At 39.2% G+C, this 22200-nt stretch overlaps 1 protein-coding gene across 1 annotated transcript in view; it reads right to left on the bottom strand.

The window, feature by feature from the left end:
- ITGA9 (integrin subunit alpha 9) overlaps positions 1-22200 on the bottom strand; it is a 219723-nt gene that overhangs the window by 106501 nt on the left and 91022 nt on the right. Inside the window, exon 16 of the mRNA XM_058833171.1 lies at positions 3632-3787. Coding sequence (XP_058689154.1) covers positions 3632-3787 — 156 coding nt within the window. The remainder of the gene's footprint in view (positions 1-3631; positions 3788-22200) is intronic.

Raw genomic sequence — 22200 nt, 5'->3', positions numbered from 1 at the left:
GCCCATGGCTTAGACAGGAGCACTCTTTGCTGGGTTAAGAACTGGCTGGATGGCCGGGCCCAGAGAGTGGTGGTGAATGGTGCTGCATCCAGTTGGTGGCCAGTCACCAGTGGTATTCCCCAGCTCTCCACTATTAGGACCAGTCCTTTTAAATATACTTACTGATGATCTGGACAAGGGGATCAAATGCACCCTCAGTAAGTTTGTGGACAACACTAAGTTGGGTGCTAATGTTGATCTGCTAGAAGGTGGGAGAGCTCTGCTTATGGTCTAGACAGGCTGGATTAATGGGTTGAGGCCTATGGTATGAGGTTTAACAAGGCCAGTGCTGGGTCCTGCACCTTGATCACAACAACCCCATGCAGTGCTATAGGCTGGGGAAGATTGTAAACCAAACTTTTCCAAGGAAGGAGGAAAACTGAGGAAAACTACAGGGGAATTAATCCATTTCACTGAGTGGAAGACTCTGGGCTAGCTCATGACTAGCACATTGCCACTTGTCAAGCCATCTAAGCCAAATGCAGTCATTTGTCCACTATTTCAGATGACCAAACTCATCAAGAGCAGAAGAGATACCACTGAAGGGATGGCAGAGGGAGGAATATAAATTGCTTTCAACAATTCCACTCCAACCAAAGGGAAGACAATTGCAATTAGGCAGGAAGGATGGCCCATGAACTCTGCAAGAATGTAATTTGGGAGCTTGCCCTGCTAAGGAAGAAGGAGTTTTGTGGCAAGCTATTTCATATGGAACACAGCAATTAGATTGATCCCTCCAGTCTCCCAAGGACTTCCAACATCCCTAGGTATAACTCAATTAATCTTCAAATGTACCACCTACCCAACTACTGACAGGTGCACTAAGTCACTCAGCTGCACCAGGAAACTGAATTGCCCTTGCCTCCAAGACAGGAGCATTTGAACTCCTAACCGATGCCTAAGAATGCAGTAGTTGGCATAGGTTAAAATCATGCCATGAGCCACTTCAACAGCTTGAAGGTAGAATAAAGGTAGAATAAAGATGTCATTCCAATGCCAAGAAATGTCATGGGCACGGCTCAGCTTGCAGACAGTGACATGACCTGACTCAAGAAGGAACACAGAGATCTCTACTTGGAGAAGACACCACTGACAAACCTGGACCATGCTGTATGTATGAACACTGCATTTCACTCTGTCCAGATCTGTCATTTCTTTGTTCTCAGTATGAGATTGAGGTGCATGTGCATGTTTTAAAATATGGAATGGCATTATTTGTGCAGCAAACCAAAAATCACTGGATGTGTTCATAAATCATCTTCATGAAAATCCTTCTAAACTTTCTCAAGCCTGCCAACCAAGCTATTTTGTTTACTTAACCAGCTTTTCAAAAACAAATATTTCAAAAAACAGACTGCTGTTTTAAAAGGGTGAAGTTCATCCAAGAAATATGCAGTCTCATTCACCCAGCAGTGCAACACTGGGCACAAATTTTCACTGCAAGTTAGTGGAACAGTAGGAACACAAGGTTGCAGACATTTTCTATCTCTTCTTTTAACTAACAGTTTTGGCACTCACAAAATCCTGGAGACAGTGACACAACTAAATCTACTGAGAATATTTTCCTAAAACAAAATGGTATCTCCATCTACATAATAGTTGGTGATTTTATTATAATATTTAGAACAGGCAGAATTCTAGCCTATCACACTTTGAACTCTAAGATACATTACTGCATACTACTAAGAACAAATCCCCACTGTATTTGGCAGAATAGCATTCTCCTTCTTGGTTAACATGTATTTATACAGTGGATATACAAAAATAAATGTTATAGTACAAGCCATTAACAAAGAACTAAGCCAAACCCAGTTCCACAGACACAATAATTTCCCTGAAGCAAGAAAACTTACTAACTTTTTCCTGTGGATGAAGGTAGCAACTTGATTTGGGAGGCAACAAAGAAGCTAATGGAAAGTCACTTCTTACTGGATCAGCAAGATCTAGGGCTTTTGAAAACAATACACAACCAGCCATATTTAAGGACATTAGTACTAACATTAACACTGATTTTGTCTACCTGACCTCACCATATCTTCTGAAAACAGAAAACATTGGAGTCTTGGACTGGACTTCCAAAAATGTAAGGTTCCTCCATAATCATTAGATTATTTGAAAAAGTAAATCCTTTATTAAATTAATTTTGGTTCCTACTGTCCCTTTTGGCCTTTCAAAACAATATTTACTTACAAGATAACAAGACTTCTGAAAGAGAATACTACATTCCAGTTTTCCCATGAACTTAGTCTTTGAGGACCCCAGCACCATGCGTCCAGGCTACTTCATCAGAGCTTTGTCACCATGAGTGCCACACTAACTCTGAAGCTCTTGTCATGTTCTTAGCTGAAAGCATATTTGCCAGCACACCCAGTGTCAAAATACTTTTCTTACTAATCTAAGTGAACAACATCTGGAAAACTAATGAAAAGGGATTGTTAAACTGGTTCCCTCCCATCCAAATTGCAAAAGAAAACAAGTCAGAGAAATTCCCAACATATTTTTGTCCCTGCTCTATAACCTCAGCATTTAGGTATTTTAGCATTGATCCGAGACTCGCCTGCAGGGCAAGATGTGACCTTTTGAATTTAAGTCCATTAGTAAAAAAAGCAAGAAGCTTTGTTCATGTAACACTCAGGTTTACAGCACTGTTAAAGTTCCATGCTCTCCACAAATTCCCATCATATTGTTGCAACAATACAAAATTCATATACAAACAGCCCCACAACCCCTCCTCATAAAAATAAGTCATTTTTGAATGCATCTTTCATTCATAAATCTATAAAAATAAAGCATACTTGAATAAAAATGCATGTGTATAAACTACAAGAAATAACCAAATACAGTTCAAACCACTTGGTTACATACTGAAGCAAATAAAACACTTTAGTTACTATTTTTTTTGAATAGTATTCAGGGACCTTATGAGCAGAATCAGAAAGTAATGCTACAGATGATGATGCTATTGTGTCAATAGAGAATGAACTTCTTAAGGTTAAAAACCTTAAGGATAAAAACCATTTACTCCAGACAGACTTTTCACAGCTAAAAAAATGGCAAGGAGGGGAGGAGAATAAAACCATGCTATTTCAGTATGGCATGTCTACAATAACAGCAGGAGTGGGTTTCCCTTGCCACGACTGGATGTGTGAAGTCCTAAGGAAAAGAGGACAGTTGAGTCAGGCAAATTTTTTTGTTCTTCTGCCCACTGTTCTCCCCTCAGCTGCCATGGACAGTTGCCATGTCCCCTTCTGCACCAGCAAAAGCTTAACCTGGAAAGAAGTCCAGGACCAAGCCTTTCACAAGAACTTCCTACATTAAGGGAAGAACCAGAAGGCATAGGACCATTCCCATCTTTCCCTTCCCAGCACAAACACCCTGAAACAAGAAAGTGACCTCACTTTGTGTTGTCTAGCCTTGGAGGCACAAGCCTTTACTACGTCATAGAGCAGCACTGAAGTTAGCAACAGCAGAGATTGCACAAAAAGGCTACTGTGTGCAAATGACCCAGAGCTTGGCAATCCACTTTTAGAGCCACCTCTGCTGTAAGTTCAGCCACAGGCCTTCTTGGGAAATAATGTAGTCCAAATCTGACCTGATTCCTTTGTGCTATCTTTTGTCCTTTCTTCCAGCGAAGAACGGGCTTCAGAGCAGTTAGTTCCTTGCCCTCTTTTCCTCCTTCTATCACATGTTCTCCAAGGCTGTATGAAGCTTCAAATACAATTGGAGAGATGACGTCCTTGACTCTTTTCTGTACAAGAAGACAAACAGATATTTCACCTATGCATATAGCCAAGCAAGTTTCTATCTACAACAATTATACATTCAATTAAACTAGATAATTTAATTAAATATGCAATTAAACCAGATTCAACACTGCAGACCAGTTTCTCTACTTCCTTTTTCTTTCTCCAGATCAAGCAGGAATAAGCATATTACAATGAACAAGTCAGAAGTTTTAAAAAAAAATTTAAAGTTATTCTTTTGGGACCTATTCTTCAATACACAGAAGCAGTGGAATATTTTGCCCACCTATAAATCAAGTGGTTTTCAATAAAAATATTTTCTTTAAAAAGAAAAAAATAAAATAGGAAGCAATTAAATTATTCCTGCAGAAGCAAAGAGCAAATAATCTGAATCTCTGGGGTTTCAAAATCCTAGACTTTGACTGAGATCACCTCTAGTGAGCTCCACTCATTAAAAGAACAGAAAATTCCATCTTCCCTTGTTGTTTTGCAATATCGGTGAAATGAATGGATGAGCAAAGTTACTAATGTGGCTATAAAATAGGATTACAGATATGAACGGGCAAGAAAATCCATCTTCCAGTTTGTTTCTCAAAGCAAAATTTACAGTTTCCTCCATCCTCAGCACAGCAACACTTTCAGTTTGTAAAAGAAGAAAGTTTTTCAGTTTATTTGCTTATTGTAGGCTTCATACCAGATGTACAGAATGGTGCCATATTATTTGGCTGATGGGACAAAAGGATTGCCTTCTCTGGTTGCTGGAGCCCAAGCCACAAAATTCATACCATTTGTCACAACATGCAATGTCTAAATCCAGATTATGGTGCCAGGACAAAGTGCTCATTGTGCTCTGTTCAGTCCCGACTTCCAAAATCCAATTTACCAGAAAACCTAAGTGCAAATACTCTACCTTTTCATAGGCAAACATTCCTCTTAAATTTTAGTTACTTAAAAACATAGCATTAATTCAGCGCAGATGAAACTGAGGCAATAAATAAATCCCCATAAGTAAGCACATCAAACCTTCAAATGGGCCAACTCTCAATTTTGCCTTGCACTGGTTAGTGGGTTTCTCTGAACACAGCTCACCAACCACAAGAAGCAATTGAGATGCAATGCCATTAAAATTACATCTTCCAGATGTGGGAAACCTGGGTACTAACTGGCTTTCAGACCACCCTGTTTGATCTGCTTCAAGACAACCATACCTCTCCAATATGTTGACTGTCCACAGATCTCTGAAGTCAAAATTAGCGGCTAACCAAACTCCCAAATTATGGGTTAGCTGGATGAATAATAGCAAATATCAGACTGGATGACATTTGCCCTCCTGCACCTTCAGCCAGCCCTTAAATTCCCTACCCTAATATGAATATCTGCCAGTACTCTGAAGTTTAGACTGTACATTGCTTGGAGCAATTTGTGCTTTCTTGGTAAAGAACACTGATCAACAACAGACATAGCAGCAGTGGTGGTAGCTTGATGTCTTCACCGTCCTATAAAAAGGACTATGGATGATCTGCAGCACTTTTAATTGTCTCAGCAGAAGAGACACTCGTGCCTGCAGCCTTTTCCTCAGTCCCATCCCCAGAACTGGAACTGTACCATACTGAGACTACTAAATAATGACACTACAGCTCACAAAGATAGCTTTGCTCTCAGAGAAAATCAAGTGTATTAACTTAAGTGAGGATTGTTATCAGCCTACGTGAAGACTTTGTATACAAGAAGAAACAAGACCATAAAAGAGCATGCCATACAGCAACAGTCAAACACAAAGAGGCAGGCAAATTGCCAACTAATCCAACTGTATGCAACCAACTATATAAACACACAACAATAAAAATGTACACAGTGGGTTAAATGAAAATCCACCTACCATTTTTGTAATTTTACTACTGCAGTATGTTAAGAATAAGTACTTAATCACTTCTATGTGTCTTAATATGGTCTTGCAGGGTTCAGACCAGTGCCCTTTAAAGTCAAAAGGTAAGTTTCCTATTGAGTTTGATGAATGTTGGTGTGAACCTTTATTTTTGCTGGTGTTCTGCTTGATTTTAGTGGTGAAATTCTGATTTCTCCATCACCACAGCCCTGGGAAATACATTTCACATACCCATTTATCTTTAAGTAAGGATAAAATTATGAATGCTGCCCAGTTATTAATTTTTCTACATGTTCAGTCCCTTCTGCTCACAATCCCTCAAAAACGAAGGCAACAGTCTGTGGCATTTGTCTTCAGTAAGACAGAGACAAGACAGTTCTGTCTCACAGGTGCACCACAGACTGTCTGGGATGTGAACACATAAAATGAATAATTAACATTTGTCCAACCACAATCTGGAAAAGTATTATTTTGGGCTATAAATATGATCAATTTCTTTCTCTTTCAGTCTACCCAAATGCGTTGCTTCCTGTGTTGAATCATATATTGATGACACAGCCTGCAGATTGCTTTTAAGTATTCCTGGTTTCTAAGAGGAAGCCAAAAGATTCAATGAGAATAAGGTCTGAGACAGACTGAAAAATCCTTCAAGTCAAGGAAACTGTACATTTTTTATATAAGTTGCATGATCCTAATGAACTGGATTTGTCAAGTGATATGATTTCCATGAGCAGCTTTTACCATTTGGTAATCACCATTTGACACCACAAGGCTGCTATGCTATGGAAGTGGTGTAGGCTAAAGACATTTCTGAGTCCTGAAAAAACTAAACTGGAAAATCATAGCATATGAACAGCACAGTTTCAGTAACTGAAAAAAAAAGCTTGAAGGGTACTACAATAAGTGTAATATACAAGGAGTTCAAATTATGAACAGAAACAACTATGCAATTAGGGTTCAATGAGTAACAGTCAGTTAATTTAAGTAATAAATACTTATTCTGTACAGACTGGAGTCACTGAATTGGTGCAAGTTTTCACTGTGCCTGAACTGGAAAGCTTACCCTACCCAACGTGATAACAAATGCTTGCTATGTCCTCTCACAGAAGAATCATCTCAAAGAAATTTTTGAATGTTGTGGCAGCAGCTGTACATGGCCACATATTCCTTCCATTTTTTTTTTCTCTGGCTTAGCAGAAGAGAAAAAAGCAAGAAAGCAAAGTCTCTGCCAGATTTATGACTGAATTTCTGTTTGACTTCAGTACCAAAAAGTCCTAAAAAATCTGAAAAATAACCAAAGAGCAATGATCAAATGTCATGTCTGTGATTCTGAATATAATTTGCAGTTTAAGATGGAGTGTGATAATTGTAAGAAATAATTTTTGTCACTTTTCATAGGCACGGCCTAAGGCACATCATGACAACACACAAATACAGAGTCCAACATCCTAAAGGCACACTCCCTTGGCAGGCAGCCACTGCCTTCTACAACCTTAACTTTAGGCTACCAAGAGCCCACACACATCAGGAATTCAAGCAAATTTTGCTGGAACAAGACAGAGCTTTAGTCAAGGGATAAGATTTATTCTACTCATGATGCAAAGTGGTTGCCAGACTGGATATCATTTCAGCTTTCTTTTGGCTCAGTGCCACAGTACACTCAGGGGACTGTACACGAGCTCTATAAATCATCACATTTAATCCCCTTTCTTCAACAAGGTGAAAGTCTCCAGCAAGGACTCTAGAGAGTGCCAAATTCCATTTTTAATTATGGCCGAAGGGCTGAGAAATAAATTGAGATGTAAATAATGCCCACAATCTACAGCAGGAATAAAGGATGAAACACGGCTCTTTAAAGGAATGAATATGAACAAATTTTCAGCAGCATCATCTGACGAAATACACATAATCATCAAGATGACTTCAACAGTTCTTGGTGCCATGTCTTTCTGGAGTTTCTCTTTTCCTTCTCTGTGGGAAAGTTCTCTGATCTGTCGGGCCTTTTTTCTACTCCCTCTGACTTGATCCTCAGGATTTTAACCCATGCATGAATTCCAGAGCTTTTACTGAATTCAGCACAGCTTTTCAGTACTTCTGAGAAATAAGTTCTGTTTAGTTAAATGACAGAGAATGAATTCCAGAACCTGTTTTTTAAAACACTCAGCTTGAAACTTATAGTCTAAATGTATTTATTTCAGGTGTTAAATAATAAGCTCTAATAATAGACTAGGAATTTTTATAGGCTTAAATACACAGAACAAATTTGACAATCCAAATTTAACAGACAACATATTAATGCTGCAAAATGTATGAAAGACACTGTGCTAATGCTAATCCAGCATACAACTTTAATCAGATCACAGGTCGCTTCCACATAAATCCTCAACTCAATGTCAAGAGATAAATAGTTCCCTGATCAGAGATTTCAAAAATTACTCAAATGTCCACCAGCCTGCAGAAACAAAAGACACTACTGCCACAATCTATCGAATGAAATCACTGCTGTAGGTCTTAATAAACATACATTATAGCTTATGAATCGATAAGATAACAGTGCTTGACTTTAAAATGAACTATCTTCTCCTGTTATCTCAGTCTCCCTCTCTAAACTGTGAGTCATCCAGGGTGCAAAGTTTAAAAGCCATGGAATTCAGTAAGACTACTAATTAGACATATTGGCTTTTAACTTGAGGACAGATTTTCATTCATTTTAAATGAATGAATGTGTACATGTCATTCTAGTACGTGAAAATGAATAAGGAACAACTTAACTTCCTTGCCCTGTTCCTTACTTAGAACTCCAAGTTTAGATACTTTGGTGGTAAGTCCTAGTGCAAGCTAATACTTTCAGCCACCTACTACGCCAAAGAATAACAACCTTTGTCCTCACAAGAGCTTTCCACTGTCCTCTGCTTACTTTGACAAAGATATTCTAGGACTTGTAAAAAGTTATTTTGAACTGGCATAATTTTAGAGTTTGTGTCCCCACTGCAAAGGCATAGATAACATAGTCATGACAAAATCAGATAGAAAAGATCTAATTTCCATTACACACAAGTTGGGGATTTTTTAATACATATATTTTTTAAGGTTTTAAGATGTTACTGTAGTTAAGAGGGGGAAAAAACCCAGCTGCAAACTCTTTCCAGGAAAAGAAACACAACTAGAAGTTTATTTGATTGGTAAAAGCTCATTTACAAAGTTACAAGTGAATTTTTTGTCAAATTAATAGTATATGAAGGCAATCAGGGCCTAATGTTTCAATCATATGTGCTACTGTTTTAAGATCTTGTGACAGCCACAGTTCAAAAAGTAGTTGAATAGCCTTTGTTGCTAAACTTCAACTATTACTTAGACCTACTAAGACTTCTGAAGAATCTCAAAGTTTATAACAGGAAAAAAAAAAAAAAAAGCAAAGTATTTGCAGGGTGTCACATGCCCTAACGTTATTTAGGGTTAGTGTTTGAAAGTACAGGAGTATTTTCTTTATCCTCTTCCTAAATGCTTTACTCCAGGACACGACTGTTTCCATTAGGTCAGCAACTCCTCTTGGCACACAGGCTGAAAAGTGAAAAGATGTCTTGGGAAAGAAAAAAGCAAATCTTAAATCTAGTTAAATAAACACTAGGCGCCTGGGAGCCTGTATGCATTGAGAGAATACCCTGAGACACTGGGTGTCAAAACCCAAGCTGAGAACAGTCTCACTGTGAGCTGAAGTGCTCACCACTCTTGTGCATCTGGATTCCCACAATCAGCTGGCAAGTGATAAAGGTACTACTGATGTAGGCATGGGAGAAATTGCAATCAATAGTGCAAATATTCCATGTCAAAGGTTACAAAGGCTTAGCAATCATATACCATGGAAAATTCTCCCAAGGTAATCAGTAAGTAAAACTACTGCCTGCCATCCAAATTAGATATTATGTATTAGTGATCTCAGATCTTGATTTTCCAGCTCTGGACTAAAATGCATTATGTTATTATACAGTTTCATGTTCTTTTTACATATTTGAATGTCAGCTTTTTTATTGGACCTACTATTTTCAGTTATGTTTTTATTACCCACTCATTTTCTCTCTTTCATAGTTCACTTTCAGTCTTTCATTGTGGTCTTTTAGATGAAAACTACAGAAAATTCTTTGACTATTTAAAATCATGAAGAAAGCATGACACAATGGGTTTGACCGTTGACATGACCCTTTGAAGAAAACAGACACAATGGGTTAAAATACCCAGCTTTTTCCTTGTACCAGGCAAAGCAAACTGATCTACAATACATGACAAGACACCTGCAATACTAATAACAAAAAAATACAAAACCTTATAAAGCTGATGGGTATTTATGAAATGAAGATGTGAACCTAATTGAGCAAAGAGAACCCAAGAAGGAGGAATAGGGGTAATAGGGTTTTATTTATTTTGTTCTCTTTCTGAAAATATAAACTACTTCAGCAGGGAATAGTATACAGAATGGAGACAATAATTAAACCCAGAATCTTCCTTTATGTATGTAACTTATCATATGTTTTGTTTTTTTTTTTCCACTGGAGTTTCCACATTTTATATTCCACTGATACAATGTTTTATCAAAACACAGCTTTAAAGAGATTTCCTTTAAAGGTGTCTTAAACTGCACTTAGTGCATAAGAAGAGATAGTTCAACCACCTGTTTCCTTTAGCATTTCCCTCCAACCCTGATTGAGAAGTCAAACACAGGGGTGCTGTGTATGAAGCTGTTAGAGAAGGAGCTTAAGATCCTTGACCCCTGAGTCATCTTATATGGCAACACGTCTGCTAAAAGACCAACACATGAATGGACCTAGAAAAGTATTGTTACCTTTATGGTTAATTTCAGCATTTATATACTGTATTTTCTTGTTCACTGTCTTGCTTTCTTCCTATATACATCTGGATAAAGCCAGCTGTGTGTATCCAACCAACTTCCAGTGCAAAATCTCCCACACAAGCCAAGGACTGGGGTGATGACTGACTCTCCCAGTCCCCTCCTGAGGCCATAGCCCACAGGGATGGTCAGGAACCTTCCTTGATGGTCCTATGCCCCTTTTGCTGTGTGTGGTATTTCAGATTGAAGGTATAACGCAGCTTAGCAGCTGATGACTGCTGTTTGACACTGAATGGCAATGTGGCCCCCAGTCTTTGCCTGAGTTCTATCTGATTCCTCACAGCTGTGAGTAAACCCCTGACCTACTCTGTAAGTGAAAGCAGACATCCTTCCTTCATTCCCTTCTTCTCATGATGGTTTTTCTTCTTTCTCTTGAAAAAAGTATGGCAGAAGCACCTGGGCACATTTCAAGAGCCAACAGCAAAGTAATCAATAGGCTTCCCCCAGAATCTCTGTACAGGACACAAGAGAAGGATGTGCTTTTTTCCTCAGTGTTTCCCACTGATCATTCCACAAAGTACCTGACTAAATGTCTGCTCCCTTTTGAAGGTGCCTGTCACTTTTCAGAGAAAATAACCATCTAAGACAGGTTTATGAATTGAGACAGGATTCCCCTTCATGCATATGAGTCTCTGGTGGTTTAAGAACAGTATTCCCACTGAATTTAGTGTTCCCACTGAATCACTCCATTGTGATGTGGCCACACCATGCACTGCTTGCTTACTCCCCTTTTTCTCTCCTCCCTCCTGCAGTGGGCTGGAGAGGTGAATCAGATGCCCAAAAGGGCTGAGATAAGAACAATTTACTGGAAACAGCTATGAAATAAGACAATGAACAGTAGCGGCAACAAAACAAGTATGTACAAGATAGAGGTGAATGATTCACATGTTCAGCATGAGGAAGACCCACAACAATACCCAATCACTCCCTCTGCCACGTTATGTGACCCAGAAAAGGAACCTTTTCCCCATCATTGGAAAATTACATGAGCTGGTATAGAATAACCTCCAAGTTCCAGCCATGCCCCTTGTGGCACTGCCAAAATTAACACTCTTGGCTGGTACCAGGATAGGGCCCTGGGACACATTTTCTCTCACACTGTCATAAAGCATACCTGTGTCATATCCAGCAGGTCACCTTACTATCAGTAGGTCAAACATCTATGGATGAGATTATCCTGCTACATTCCCTAGAACTGCAATGGATTTGTTTGAAAAAAGCATCAGTCTGTAACAACTGACAGATGTCCAGATGCCATTTTAGTTTGAACCTTGGTATCTCAAAAGGCCAAGTGGCTGAAAATCTGCTAGAAGAGTCAAGTGGCAGTGGACAGAAAGGCTGGATGGCTCTGAAACATCACAGTAGCAGTGGAAAATATATTTTGATAGATACTTCATTTTAACCATTTTTTCCCTGAATTGAAGGCCGGGCTATATGCTGTTATGACTCTTTCAATGCTGCTGTTACAAAAAGCATTTAATCAATACAGCTTTATAAGAAACATGTGTGTGAAACAAGGAAAAATTCTAGACCATTATTCATTAAGCCCAGTTTCCTTTAAAAATGTACAGGAAAAAATAGTAGCATTGTGTCAGGATTCAAAGTAAGCAGAATCGTCCTGAGTAGAAGAGGATAGCTAGACATGAAAAAAGGTTAACATCAATGTTTTTACTGACAGTTAATTCAGTAAAGTAGAACTGCTAGAAATGGTCCTTGGAACTCTTCCAAAGAAAACATACTATTCAGCATGCCTTCCTATCTGCGTGCATCTGAAAGAGAAAGGTGAAGTACGTGAGAAGAATGATGTTCCTATAGTTTTATTTACAAACTATTGAGATGAGAATAGACTACTTATGAAATCTAGAGATATTTATACACAAAAATATAAATCCTTCTCTGGTTAACAGGAGAATAGATAGAACACAATGGGAATCTGGGAGGAGTGTTGTTGTAGTGGTTTGACCGGGCAGGATGCCAGGTTCCCACTAAAGCCACTCTATCACTTCCCTCCTCAGCAGGACAGGGGAGTGGTATGATAAAAGGTTCATGAGCTGAGATAAGGGCAAGGACATCCAATGATATCCAAGGATAAGGAGTCACCAATTGCCATCATGGGCAAAACAGACTGGACTTGAGGAAATGAACTGAATTTCCAACCAAAATCAGAGCACGATAATGAGAAATAAAACAAATCTTAAAAACACATTTTCCCCATCCCTCCCTCCTTCCCAAGCTCCACCAGAATGACACAGGGAGATGGGGGATGGGGTTATGGTCAGTTCACCACAGGTTGTTTCCACTGCTGCTCAGGGAGAGAAGTCCTTCCCTTGCTCCAGCATGGGGTCCCTCCCACAGGAGAGAGCTCTCCAGGAACTACTGAAGCATGAGTCCTTCCCACAGACTAGTTCTCCACGAACTGCTCCAAGATGGGCTCCTTCCATGGGGTGCAGTCTTGCAAGAACAGGCTGCACCAGCATGGGTAGTCCATGGAGTCACAAGTCATGCCAAGAAATGTGCTTTTCTCTGTATGGTCTGTAGGTACCTGCCACAAGCCTGCTGTACTACAGGCTTCCCACAGCATCAACAACCTTCTTTTGGGCATCTCCTGCTTCAGAATAGGTCTACTCCATGGGCTGCAGGGGGGGTCTCTGCATCCATGTGGTCCTTCATGGGCTGCAGCTGCACAGGTACTTCACCATGATCTTCACCAGGGGCTGCAAGGGAATCTCAGCTCCTAAAGCACCTCTTACCCCTCCTTCTCCACTGAACTCGGTGTCTGCATAGGTGTTGCTCTCTCACAGTCTCACTCCTCTCCTCTCTGAGCACAATTACATCTGCTCAGTAACATTTTGTTTCTTCTTAAATATGTTATCACAGAGGTGTTACCATCATCTCTGATTGGCTTGGCCTTGGCCAGCAGCTGGTCTGTCTTTGAAGCAGTTGACATTAGCTCTGATGGACATGGGGGAAGCTTCCAGTAGTTCCTCACAGAAGAACACCTGTAGTCCCTGTGCTATCAAAACCAGGTCATGCAAACCCAATACAGTTGTAATAATGTGACTCAAGTCTATTCTTGCACTATTAAACAGAGGACGTAGTATTTATTAGTCTAATCTTCAAAACAGAATTTAAAATCAATCCAAGTAAAAGGAAAGAGTGTTATAATTGCCTGCTTTGTCACATGAATTTAAAAATGTGAACAGAGCTCATCTGTGATATCAGCTTTTATGTTTAATATCAATTCATGTTTCATATCCTAGGTATCTACTAGAAGCCTTATGAAATCAGGACCCAGAGGTTGAACTCTTTACTACCCTATGCCATGGCTTCTGTACAGATATGAGCTGTGATATCTGAAGAGGGTGAGGGAACCATATTATTCTGGATGCAATATTTGTCTCTAAGGATGACAAATTCCCATTCACTATTTTGTAACACTCCAACTGATAGGAATTAATATTATTAACCAAGAAATATTGAGAAGAAGAATTAAAGGAAACTTATCCATTACATAGCACATGCATTATGCATGGTGCCAGGGGCATTTTTCTAGCTTCTAGTTCTCCCGTTCTGCACATACCTACATATCAGTATGCTAACAATCACCTCGGTAACACCCTGTCTCCATGTTGTCTTCCCATCACTTTTCTCCTCTCCTTCCATTCTCCTCTGATCATCCAGACACCATTTTGCTAACACTCTCCCATCTTCAGACTCTGAGCCTCTGCTCATGACTTACACAAAACCAAAAGGAAAACCAGGAAGGAATCTGAAGTGGATCAGTACTTCATAAACCTTATGTTCATTTTAGTCCATTTACAGCTGAAATCACAAATGAATAGAAAACTTGTCATTTCTTTTGACAAGGATAAAGCTTTTCCCCTTGTTTCATAGATCATTCAAGAAGAGGCAGGAGCCTCCTGCTTAGAAGCCACATCAGCAAATACAGCTGCCCAGCTCTCAGATGACTGGGCTTGAGGATATTACACAGGGACAAAGGGAGACTGTTTATCCCCATGGATGAGAGCAGAATGAACAAGTGTTTCTCAGGGGAACCAAGGAAAACCAAAACTTTCCCTTAAGTTCAGTGGGCTTTAAAAACAAACAAGGCAAATATTTCCACAAGTAAGTAGAAACCAGTTCCTCAGATCAAAGTTGAGAGCTCTACTCTGAAGTTGGAGATGCATTCACAGGAAATAGAAAAAATTACATTTTACAACAGCAATATTGCATGAACTGCAATAAGGTTTTAACCTAATATGATTAGGTGCAGGTATTACCACTTTACACATCTCTGATTATATGCTCTCCTTTGAGTACTTCTGATTATTTCACACATTATCCAATGGGTCAAGTGTGTTTATCCTAACAGCAGTACTTTCTCAAATCCCCATCTCTCTGTTCCAAAACATGTAAAATTTTGGTAACAACACAAATTTGTGGACTGCATGGAAGACTTCTCTAGATGGTACTCAGTGATTCTAAATGGATAAACAGAATATGCTGTGATTTGGGACAAGAGAAGAAATTTCAGCAAAGCTGGGAAAGAGTAAAATTACCTTCTTCCCAACCACAGGCTCTGACGGCTAAATATACACAAATCCTTGGGGAAAGGTCTGTAAGAGTTTCTAACTAGTGGAAGTCATAACGAGAAGGTATCAGAAGAAGTGAGGGGTGGGGGAATGATGGGGGCAGGGGGCATTGGGGATTGGTTTATTGTTTTATAATTCAGTTTTCAGGAAGATATAACAAAAAGTCATTAAAATACATGTTTATCTGCACTAAATATTCTCTTGCATTGTAGAGGTGTAAAATAATCTTGATCTGTCCAGATTGCTCTCCTTGGGCCTTTGCGTGTTTCAGAAATAACCATTTCTTTTCTCCTGATTATCATCATTTGCATGGTACCCTGAGCAAAATATAGACATTTTGTGAAGGGCTGTGATACAAAATGACCTCCTCTGTATACAGCAACCCATTAAAAACCAAGAGACAATCATGTGGAAAAAGGCACCTTCTCAGGTCTAAGGCATAATATGACTGGAACCAGTTGCATCATGCTAAAAACATATGACCATGGCAGACTCAGCTCCAAAGGGAAAAGGGCCCTTTGCTGCCCTCCAGTTTGAGTGTATGTGGTGTAGCAACACTGCCCTTGGGTAACTAGGTTTTCAAAGGCTGAGGGCTCAGCAGCACTAGGATTGGAAGCAATTTTGGTAACAGCATCAACCACAATAACTATGCTCACCCTAGCTATCAAACTAGGTCAAAACTGATGTTATTTCATTTTCAGGAGTGAAGTATTTCCTTAATTTTCCTATTGAATGAACTTTGGAACATATTTTTCCAGGGTCTGTTCATTTCCAAAATGGCTGGAATGCAGTGCTGAAGAGCAGATCAGAAAACAGTTAAGTGTATGGGAGGAAAAGTATCAGACAGTGCAAGGAGCAACTCCAGAGAGCTGCAAGTGCATCAGAAGCATGGTACTCAGAACCTGGGTAAGACAAAGTGAAGGGGAGATGAAGGAGACAAGGATATCAAGGCTACAGGCCAGGATGATGGAGTTTTGTCCCTACAAGCAGCACATACCAAATCCTGAAAATCACCACCAGCAACCTCTAAATGCTTTGTCATACTTAAGAAAAATAGCTGCGTAGGGAGCGTCAGTAGTAGACACGGTCTTTCATAAAAGAATCACAGATCAGAAGTGTGTATTAGACAGATTCCATGCACAGCCTACTCAAGCATCAACTGAGCTCTGCTGAGGCTTGGACACATAATGCCAGGAGTGTGTTTTATTCACCAAACTGTGCTGTGAGGGTAATGAATACAAACTGACACTAACAAGTTGCAATATTTTGAACTTTATCTCAATTCCTGTACTATTTGTTCAAAAATTGTATCTTCACTCCCAGACACAAACAAAATTCTGCCACTTTTATCCCATTGTCTGTGGGGTTTTGTCATATCTCTTTGCTTTGGTACTGTTTCAAAACTCATGTTCAGAGAAACTGATATTGCTTTCCTATAATTTGTCTCTATTTTATCAACAGAAAACTCCTAGAAACAGACATTGTGGTACTAATGATACTTTAAATTCTCTCCTCTAAAAAATAAATTATCCTAAGAGGCAGTAATGGACTGTATCATTAAGTCTACCTTCTTGTATGTCCCAGACATTACAATTCATTTGTTAATCTCCCACCACATGAAATAATTTGTTTAGCTACAGTTTATTTTCCAGGAACACATGTAGCTAGGTCCTACAATAATCCCTCTTGAATTTAAAAAGCCCTGGGTCTGGCTTCTTTAAATGTATATGACATCACATTTCAGTCACAGGTTTCTGTCACACCTTTCTCTGCTGGATTACAAATAGCTACTTAGGTGCCTCTTGGCCTTCATTAAAATAAAAACGCTGTGATTAGTTCAGATTTCTATGTGACACCTTCCCTTGAACACGTGAAAAGGTTTTATACTTTTTTACAACATCATCTAAACAGGAAGCATCTCATCAGTGAACATACAATTCTACACCCAGACAAAGCAAAAACCTATGCAGAAGAAGACCCACTCCAAGGCACATTCTCTCTGTATGTGTACCCAAAGAGCTCATTGCTCTTTTGCCAACCACCATGCTGAGAAATCATGCTCAATTATTGGTCTGCTATGATCCTGAAATCTTTCCCAAGGTCCATGCTTTGCAGAGGATAAGCCTGTCTTAGGGTGATTCATCATGATATTGCATCCCATAATCATCTGTGCCCAAAAATGGTTACTGTATCCTTAAGACCCTGAATCCATGGACCTTGTACCTGTGTGTGTGGAGGCTGCTTGTGCACAGGTGTTTGTGTGATATTTAGGCCAGTGACTACTTAATCTTTGCTTAGGCAAAGGTTTCTCTTTCTTTTTAGATTTGTTTTTCCTTGGCTCAGAGAAGCTGCAGTAGCAATCTTTGTGCTTCCTTGAGGATGAATTCCACGGCTGCCTATCTGAACAAAAAATGGGGCACTGTGCTGGCAGAAGTGGAGCAGGGCGGCCCTGCTCCAACTCAAGCTGTTAAACCGAGTAGCTCCAGCCCAGCTGCTTCACCTGCCACACCCCTGTGTTGTGCCTCGCAGTGGGGAGGAGGTCAATGCTGGACAAACCCTCAGGTCTTCATCTGCTGCTGGAACTGCTCCATGAAGTTCCTGCCTTCCCAAGACAAAGCTGGTGCAATCTTCTATCCCATATTGGCAATCCCATTTTTCTTTGTTCCAGTGGGTTGGTGAGGTCTTAACAGTTTGATATCTAGCAGTTATTTACTATTTTTTCCCCTCCCTGTTGGCATTCTGTTTGTTAATAAACCACAGGTTTTTTCCACTTTCATCTATTAGTATTAATTTCTTATTGGTGGAATGGGATTGTTGGAACCTCAAGGAGACAACTCATTCCAGAGTGTTTTCATTTAAACTGTCTCAAACCAAGACAAAGGCCCTTCTCCCCTTTTGTAGGCAGGATGCACAGTCTTTGCTCCTGGGCGAGTGATCTCACACTCAAATGGATTAAAACAAACTTTACTTAAGTGGCTCAGCATAGTAGATGATCCAAAGCACTTTATAAAAAAGTCCCTATCCTCCCCTTTTAACACAAGTATTTTTGTGTTATCTGCAAAATGTGGAAATAATTTTGTATTTACTTTCAGATCTTTAATTATTAATGTTAAGCTTCCTACTGATCTCTGAAGAATACAAATAGAAATAAGCCACTTAATAACCTTACATTGACATCTCCTTTCTACAACAGTCTGCTAAGTATTAACTTTTATATGTACAAATTTCGTGCAATCTTTTTTTTAAATCATAGTGCCTAAAATGTTAAGTGAAATTGCAAGCCCCTAAAATCTATCACAATCTTCATTGCTACCTTCACTGATCAAACTCATTTATTCATTACTCAGGGTTTGTTGTTTTGGGTTTTTTTCTTTTTTAAATCAAGCTGGTTTTGTTCCTTTAAATGAGCATGACATAATTGCATTTCCATTATATTGTTTATACAATGATGTCAATCTACAGCCCTTTAGATCAGCTTTCCTACCCTTTTTTGGTATATTGACACTTTAAAGCCCTCCATGCTTCCCGAAATTTCCCCTGCATTGCAAGCTTTAGAAAAAGTTTACAATGCTGAGCCAGAGAGCTGTTTAGCAAGTTTTTGGGACTCTTAAGTTTCCAGACTATTTTAGTCTGTTCATTTCTGGTAAATGGTATTTGACATTGTCCATATTTACAAATGCATTAAAAGCCCAGCATAAACTTCATAAAATATGAATACATTCTTGTCCTCCTTAACAAAACGTGTAAGTATTTAATGAAGCACTTTTGATTCCATGTACAAATGATTTTATTACCATAATCAAATCATGTGCTGTATTATTGCTAGGATTTATTTCATTAATGCATCACAACTTTATTCTGAAGAGGCTAGAATCATAAAGGAAAGACCCTCACACACATTCTGAGGGGACAAAGTACAGCTGCTGTACCACAAGTACTAATGGCCTTGTTACAGTAATCATGGAATAGCTAGGCAATAGGTCAGTAATGTTTTATCATCTTAGAGAACATAGGGAAGGATGTGAGTTGAGAAAGTTTTCTAAAAAGGCACTGCACTTCTTTCTTTCCTCTCCCAAGAAAAATGCATGACAACTACTCTCAGCTTCCTCACCATCCAGACTGATTTCAAGCATGACAGCTGGAATTCTTCATAACCTGAAATCATGCAAACAGCTAGAAATGAGAGCCTGAAGGCAAATTTATATGCTAGACTTACTGGTATAGTATGTGTCAATAGACACAGAGAATTTTACTAAAAACGGAAAAATGTCCTGTAAAAAGCTCCATACAGCACAGTAGATATTTAAATCTAGATGGCAGAAATTATTTGCTTCTGCCCACAGGTAATCTGATTATTTTAAAAAATACCTCAGTCAGGCGAGGAAGAATAAAATGAGTCATCACGAGCGACAGGATGAAAAGAAAAGGCTTACTTAGCTCAGTTTTGTTAAAAATATGGAAGGATTTTTAGGTTTTCTTTTTATTTAAAGTGGTTGGAATTCTCTTTCCACAGAAACCTGGTTTTAGCACTACTCATCTGTAAAGAAGAGACTTCTCTCAGCATATGACATTTAAAAAGGAAACAAAAACGAAAAAATACAGCTCATGTTACAGCTGTCAGCATTCACCTCTGGCAAGTTTTTCCAAGGCCTCTGAGAGGAAAACCCTTTTCATTATGTAGAAATAGCCTCAGTTGACTTTTCCACTCCTCTAACTGGCAGTTTTCAGCACATGTCATCTCAAAGGTCTACCTTCACAACTACCTTTTACCAATTGACTACATCTTTTCCTTGGAAAGGGCATTAAAAAAGATAATTTAAAACCCTAAACAACCAAAACAACATAAAAATATATTACAAATCATCCAGAGGAACCTAAATTAACAATTGTTCACTGCTAGCAAGTCCCAGCTTGTGGTAGATGAATGAAATATTTTCCAAAAATTTCAAATCCTTGGGTAAGACTGTTACATTTAGTTTTGTTTAACCTTAATGCTTTAGGAGATAGTAACTGAGATATTTGTGGTATTCTATGTACACTACCTAAAACACAATGTTTAACATAAGCAATGTTACCCACTTTGCAAAGACTGTATTATGTAAAGGCTGAAGGTTTGCCTGTTTACTTTCTTGTCTAGTGCAAATGGAATACAAAATGAAAATTGGCTACCCAGAAGAAGCCATGACTACCGTAAGCCTCAGAATAACATTCATGAAGGTTTGTTAATCTCCTTCTCTGGAAACCCAATGAGAGGAAAATTGTCTCATTTTCAAACAAAATCAGGATTACTCAAGAAGTCCAGAAGTCATTCCTCCTGAAACAAAGTAAAATCTTTCTTTGAAAGAAAGGAAAAGCTGCATCCCCAATTGATAAAATCATTGCCTTGGAGGTGAAGCACAGGTGATCACTGCAGCCATGAAGCCCTGAAAAACATTTGTGACATTACATAACCAAAAAGGTTACACCTTTTGAAAGTCGTACTTTACACATCCTTCACTTCCTTTCACATTTAATATTTGTTCTTAAAGCACCCGGTCAAAGAAAACATTTTTGTAACTCTCCAACTTGATGTAGAAGTTTATGGAACTTTTCAAATAATGACTCCTGCCATCATGAGTTCTCACACTGGTATCTCAGATAACAACCTTCAACCACAATACTGTCAAATCCAAACAGTGAGCTAAACAACTAGTCAAAACCGGTTTTCTCTGAAAATCCCTGCCTAAATAGCATCTGCCCATTTCCATTCTCTGTGTACCTGAATGTACATCTTTGACATGCATATCAAAAGACTGCCCTTCCAAGTGACCCTGAATGTAGCTATCAAAGTCTACAACTTCCTCATGAGGGGAAGAGAAGGAGCAGACACTGATCTCTTCTCTGTAGTGCCAGTGACAGGACCCAAGAGAAGGGCCTGAAGTTTTGCCAGGGGAGGTTTGGGTTGGATATCAGAGAAAGGTTCTTACCCCAGAGGGTGATGCTTGGGCACTGGAACAGGCTCCCCAAGGAAGTGGTCACAGCACCAAGCCTGACAGAGTTCAAGAAGTGTTTAGACAACACTCTTGGGCACATGGTGTCACTCTTGGGGATAGTCCTGTGCAAGGCCAGGAGTTGGACTCAATGATCCTTATGGGTCCCTTCCAGCTCAGCATATTCTGTTTCTGGTTTTTTGTTTCTGTTATTTTGTTTTTACATGAATGCAGATGCAGTTTGCATGCATAGTTTTCAAAAATCTGCCCTTGGTCTGATCATTTCTACACACTGAAAAATCCTATGCTGTGTCCTGAGCTCCACTCCAGACTTGAGGGACCAGAAAAATCTATAAAAAGTATAAGACTTTAAAAAAGGGCCATTTTTCTTTGAATTTACTAGAACTGCAACATATTCTGCTTCTCTTCTGTGTTTTACACCATACTGTAATACACTAATCCTTTATTATAGAAACATGAGGCCTGAATGTTTCTGAAAGACCTCTACTCAATTAGTAAACATTTTCAAACTTCAAGCTTAGATGCATTAGGCTTGCTTTAAAACTGTTTCTTAAACATACACACAAAAATCCCACATACAATTAAAATTATGTTTGTCTCTCTAGACAAACATAACATGTGGTCTGAATGTAAGGTATTACTTAGGAACTGATTTGGTCAATTCCCACAGAGAATAAGTGGTACATGAACAAACAGACCCCCAAATGCATGACAATGTAAGAGACCATTTGAAAAGAATGACAGGGAAGGGAGGACATCTTAGTCAATGAAAATGAAGGCTGGACATCTTTCTAACTAATAGTCCTAAAACCAAAATATGTTTACATCTGCTACGAGGCAGGACTGGAATTGCAATCAGGAGCACCTGTTGTCCCATGAAGAGTACATGCAAAGTCCCAGTTCTCTGAATATGGCAGTAACAAAAATCAAGAAACTATTTTCAAGGTCCTCTGTCCAGCACTGTTTGAGTCCAAGCTCCTTTAGCCTATTCTTAAAGTGAACTTCTGTCCTTCCAGTGGTACTTTCTTGCGACCACTGCTGCTGCCAT

This window comes from Poecile atricapillus, chromosome 2, assembly GCF_030490865.1.
Source record: "Poecile atricapillus isolate bPoeAtr1 chromosome 2, bPoeAtr1.hap1, whole genome shotgun sequence".
NCBI lineage: Eukaryota > Metazoa > Chordata > Aves > Passeriformes > Paridae > Poecile > Poecile atricapillus.
The sequence above is the reverse complement of the archived record's forward strand: the minus strand, read 5'-3'. Positions and strand labels throughout refer to the sequence as shown.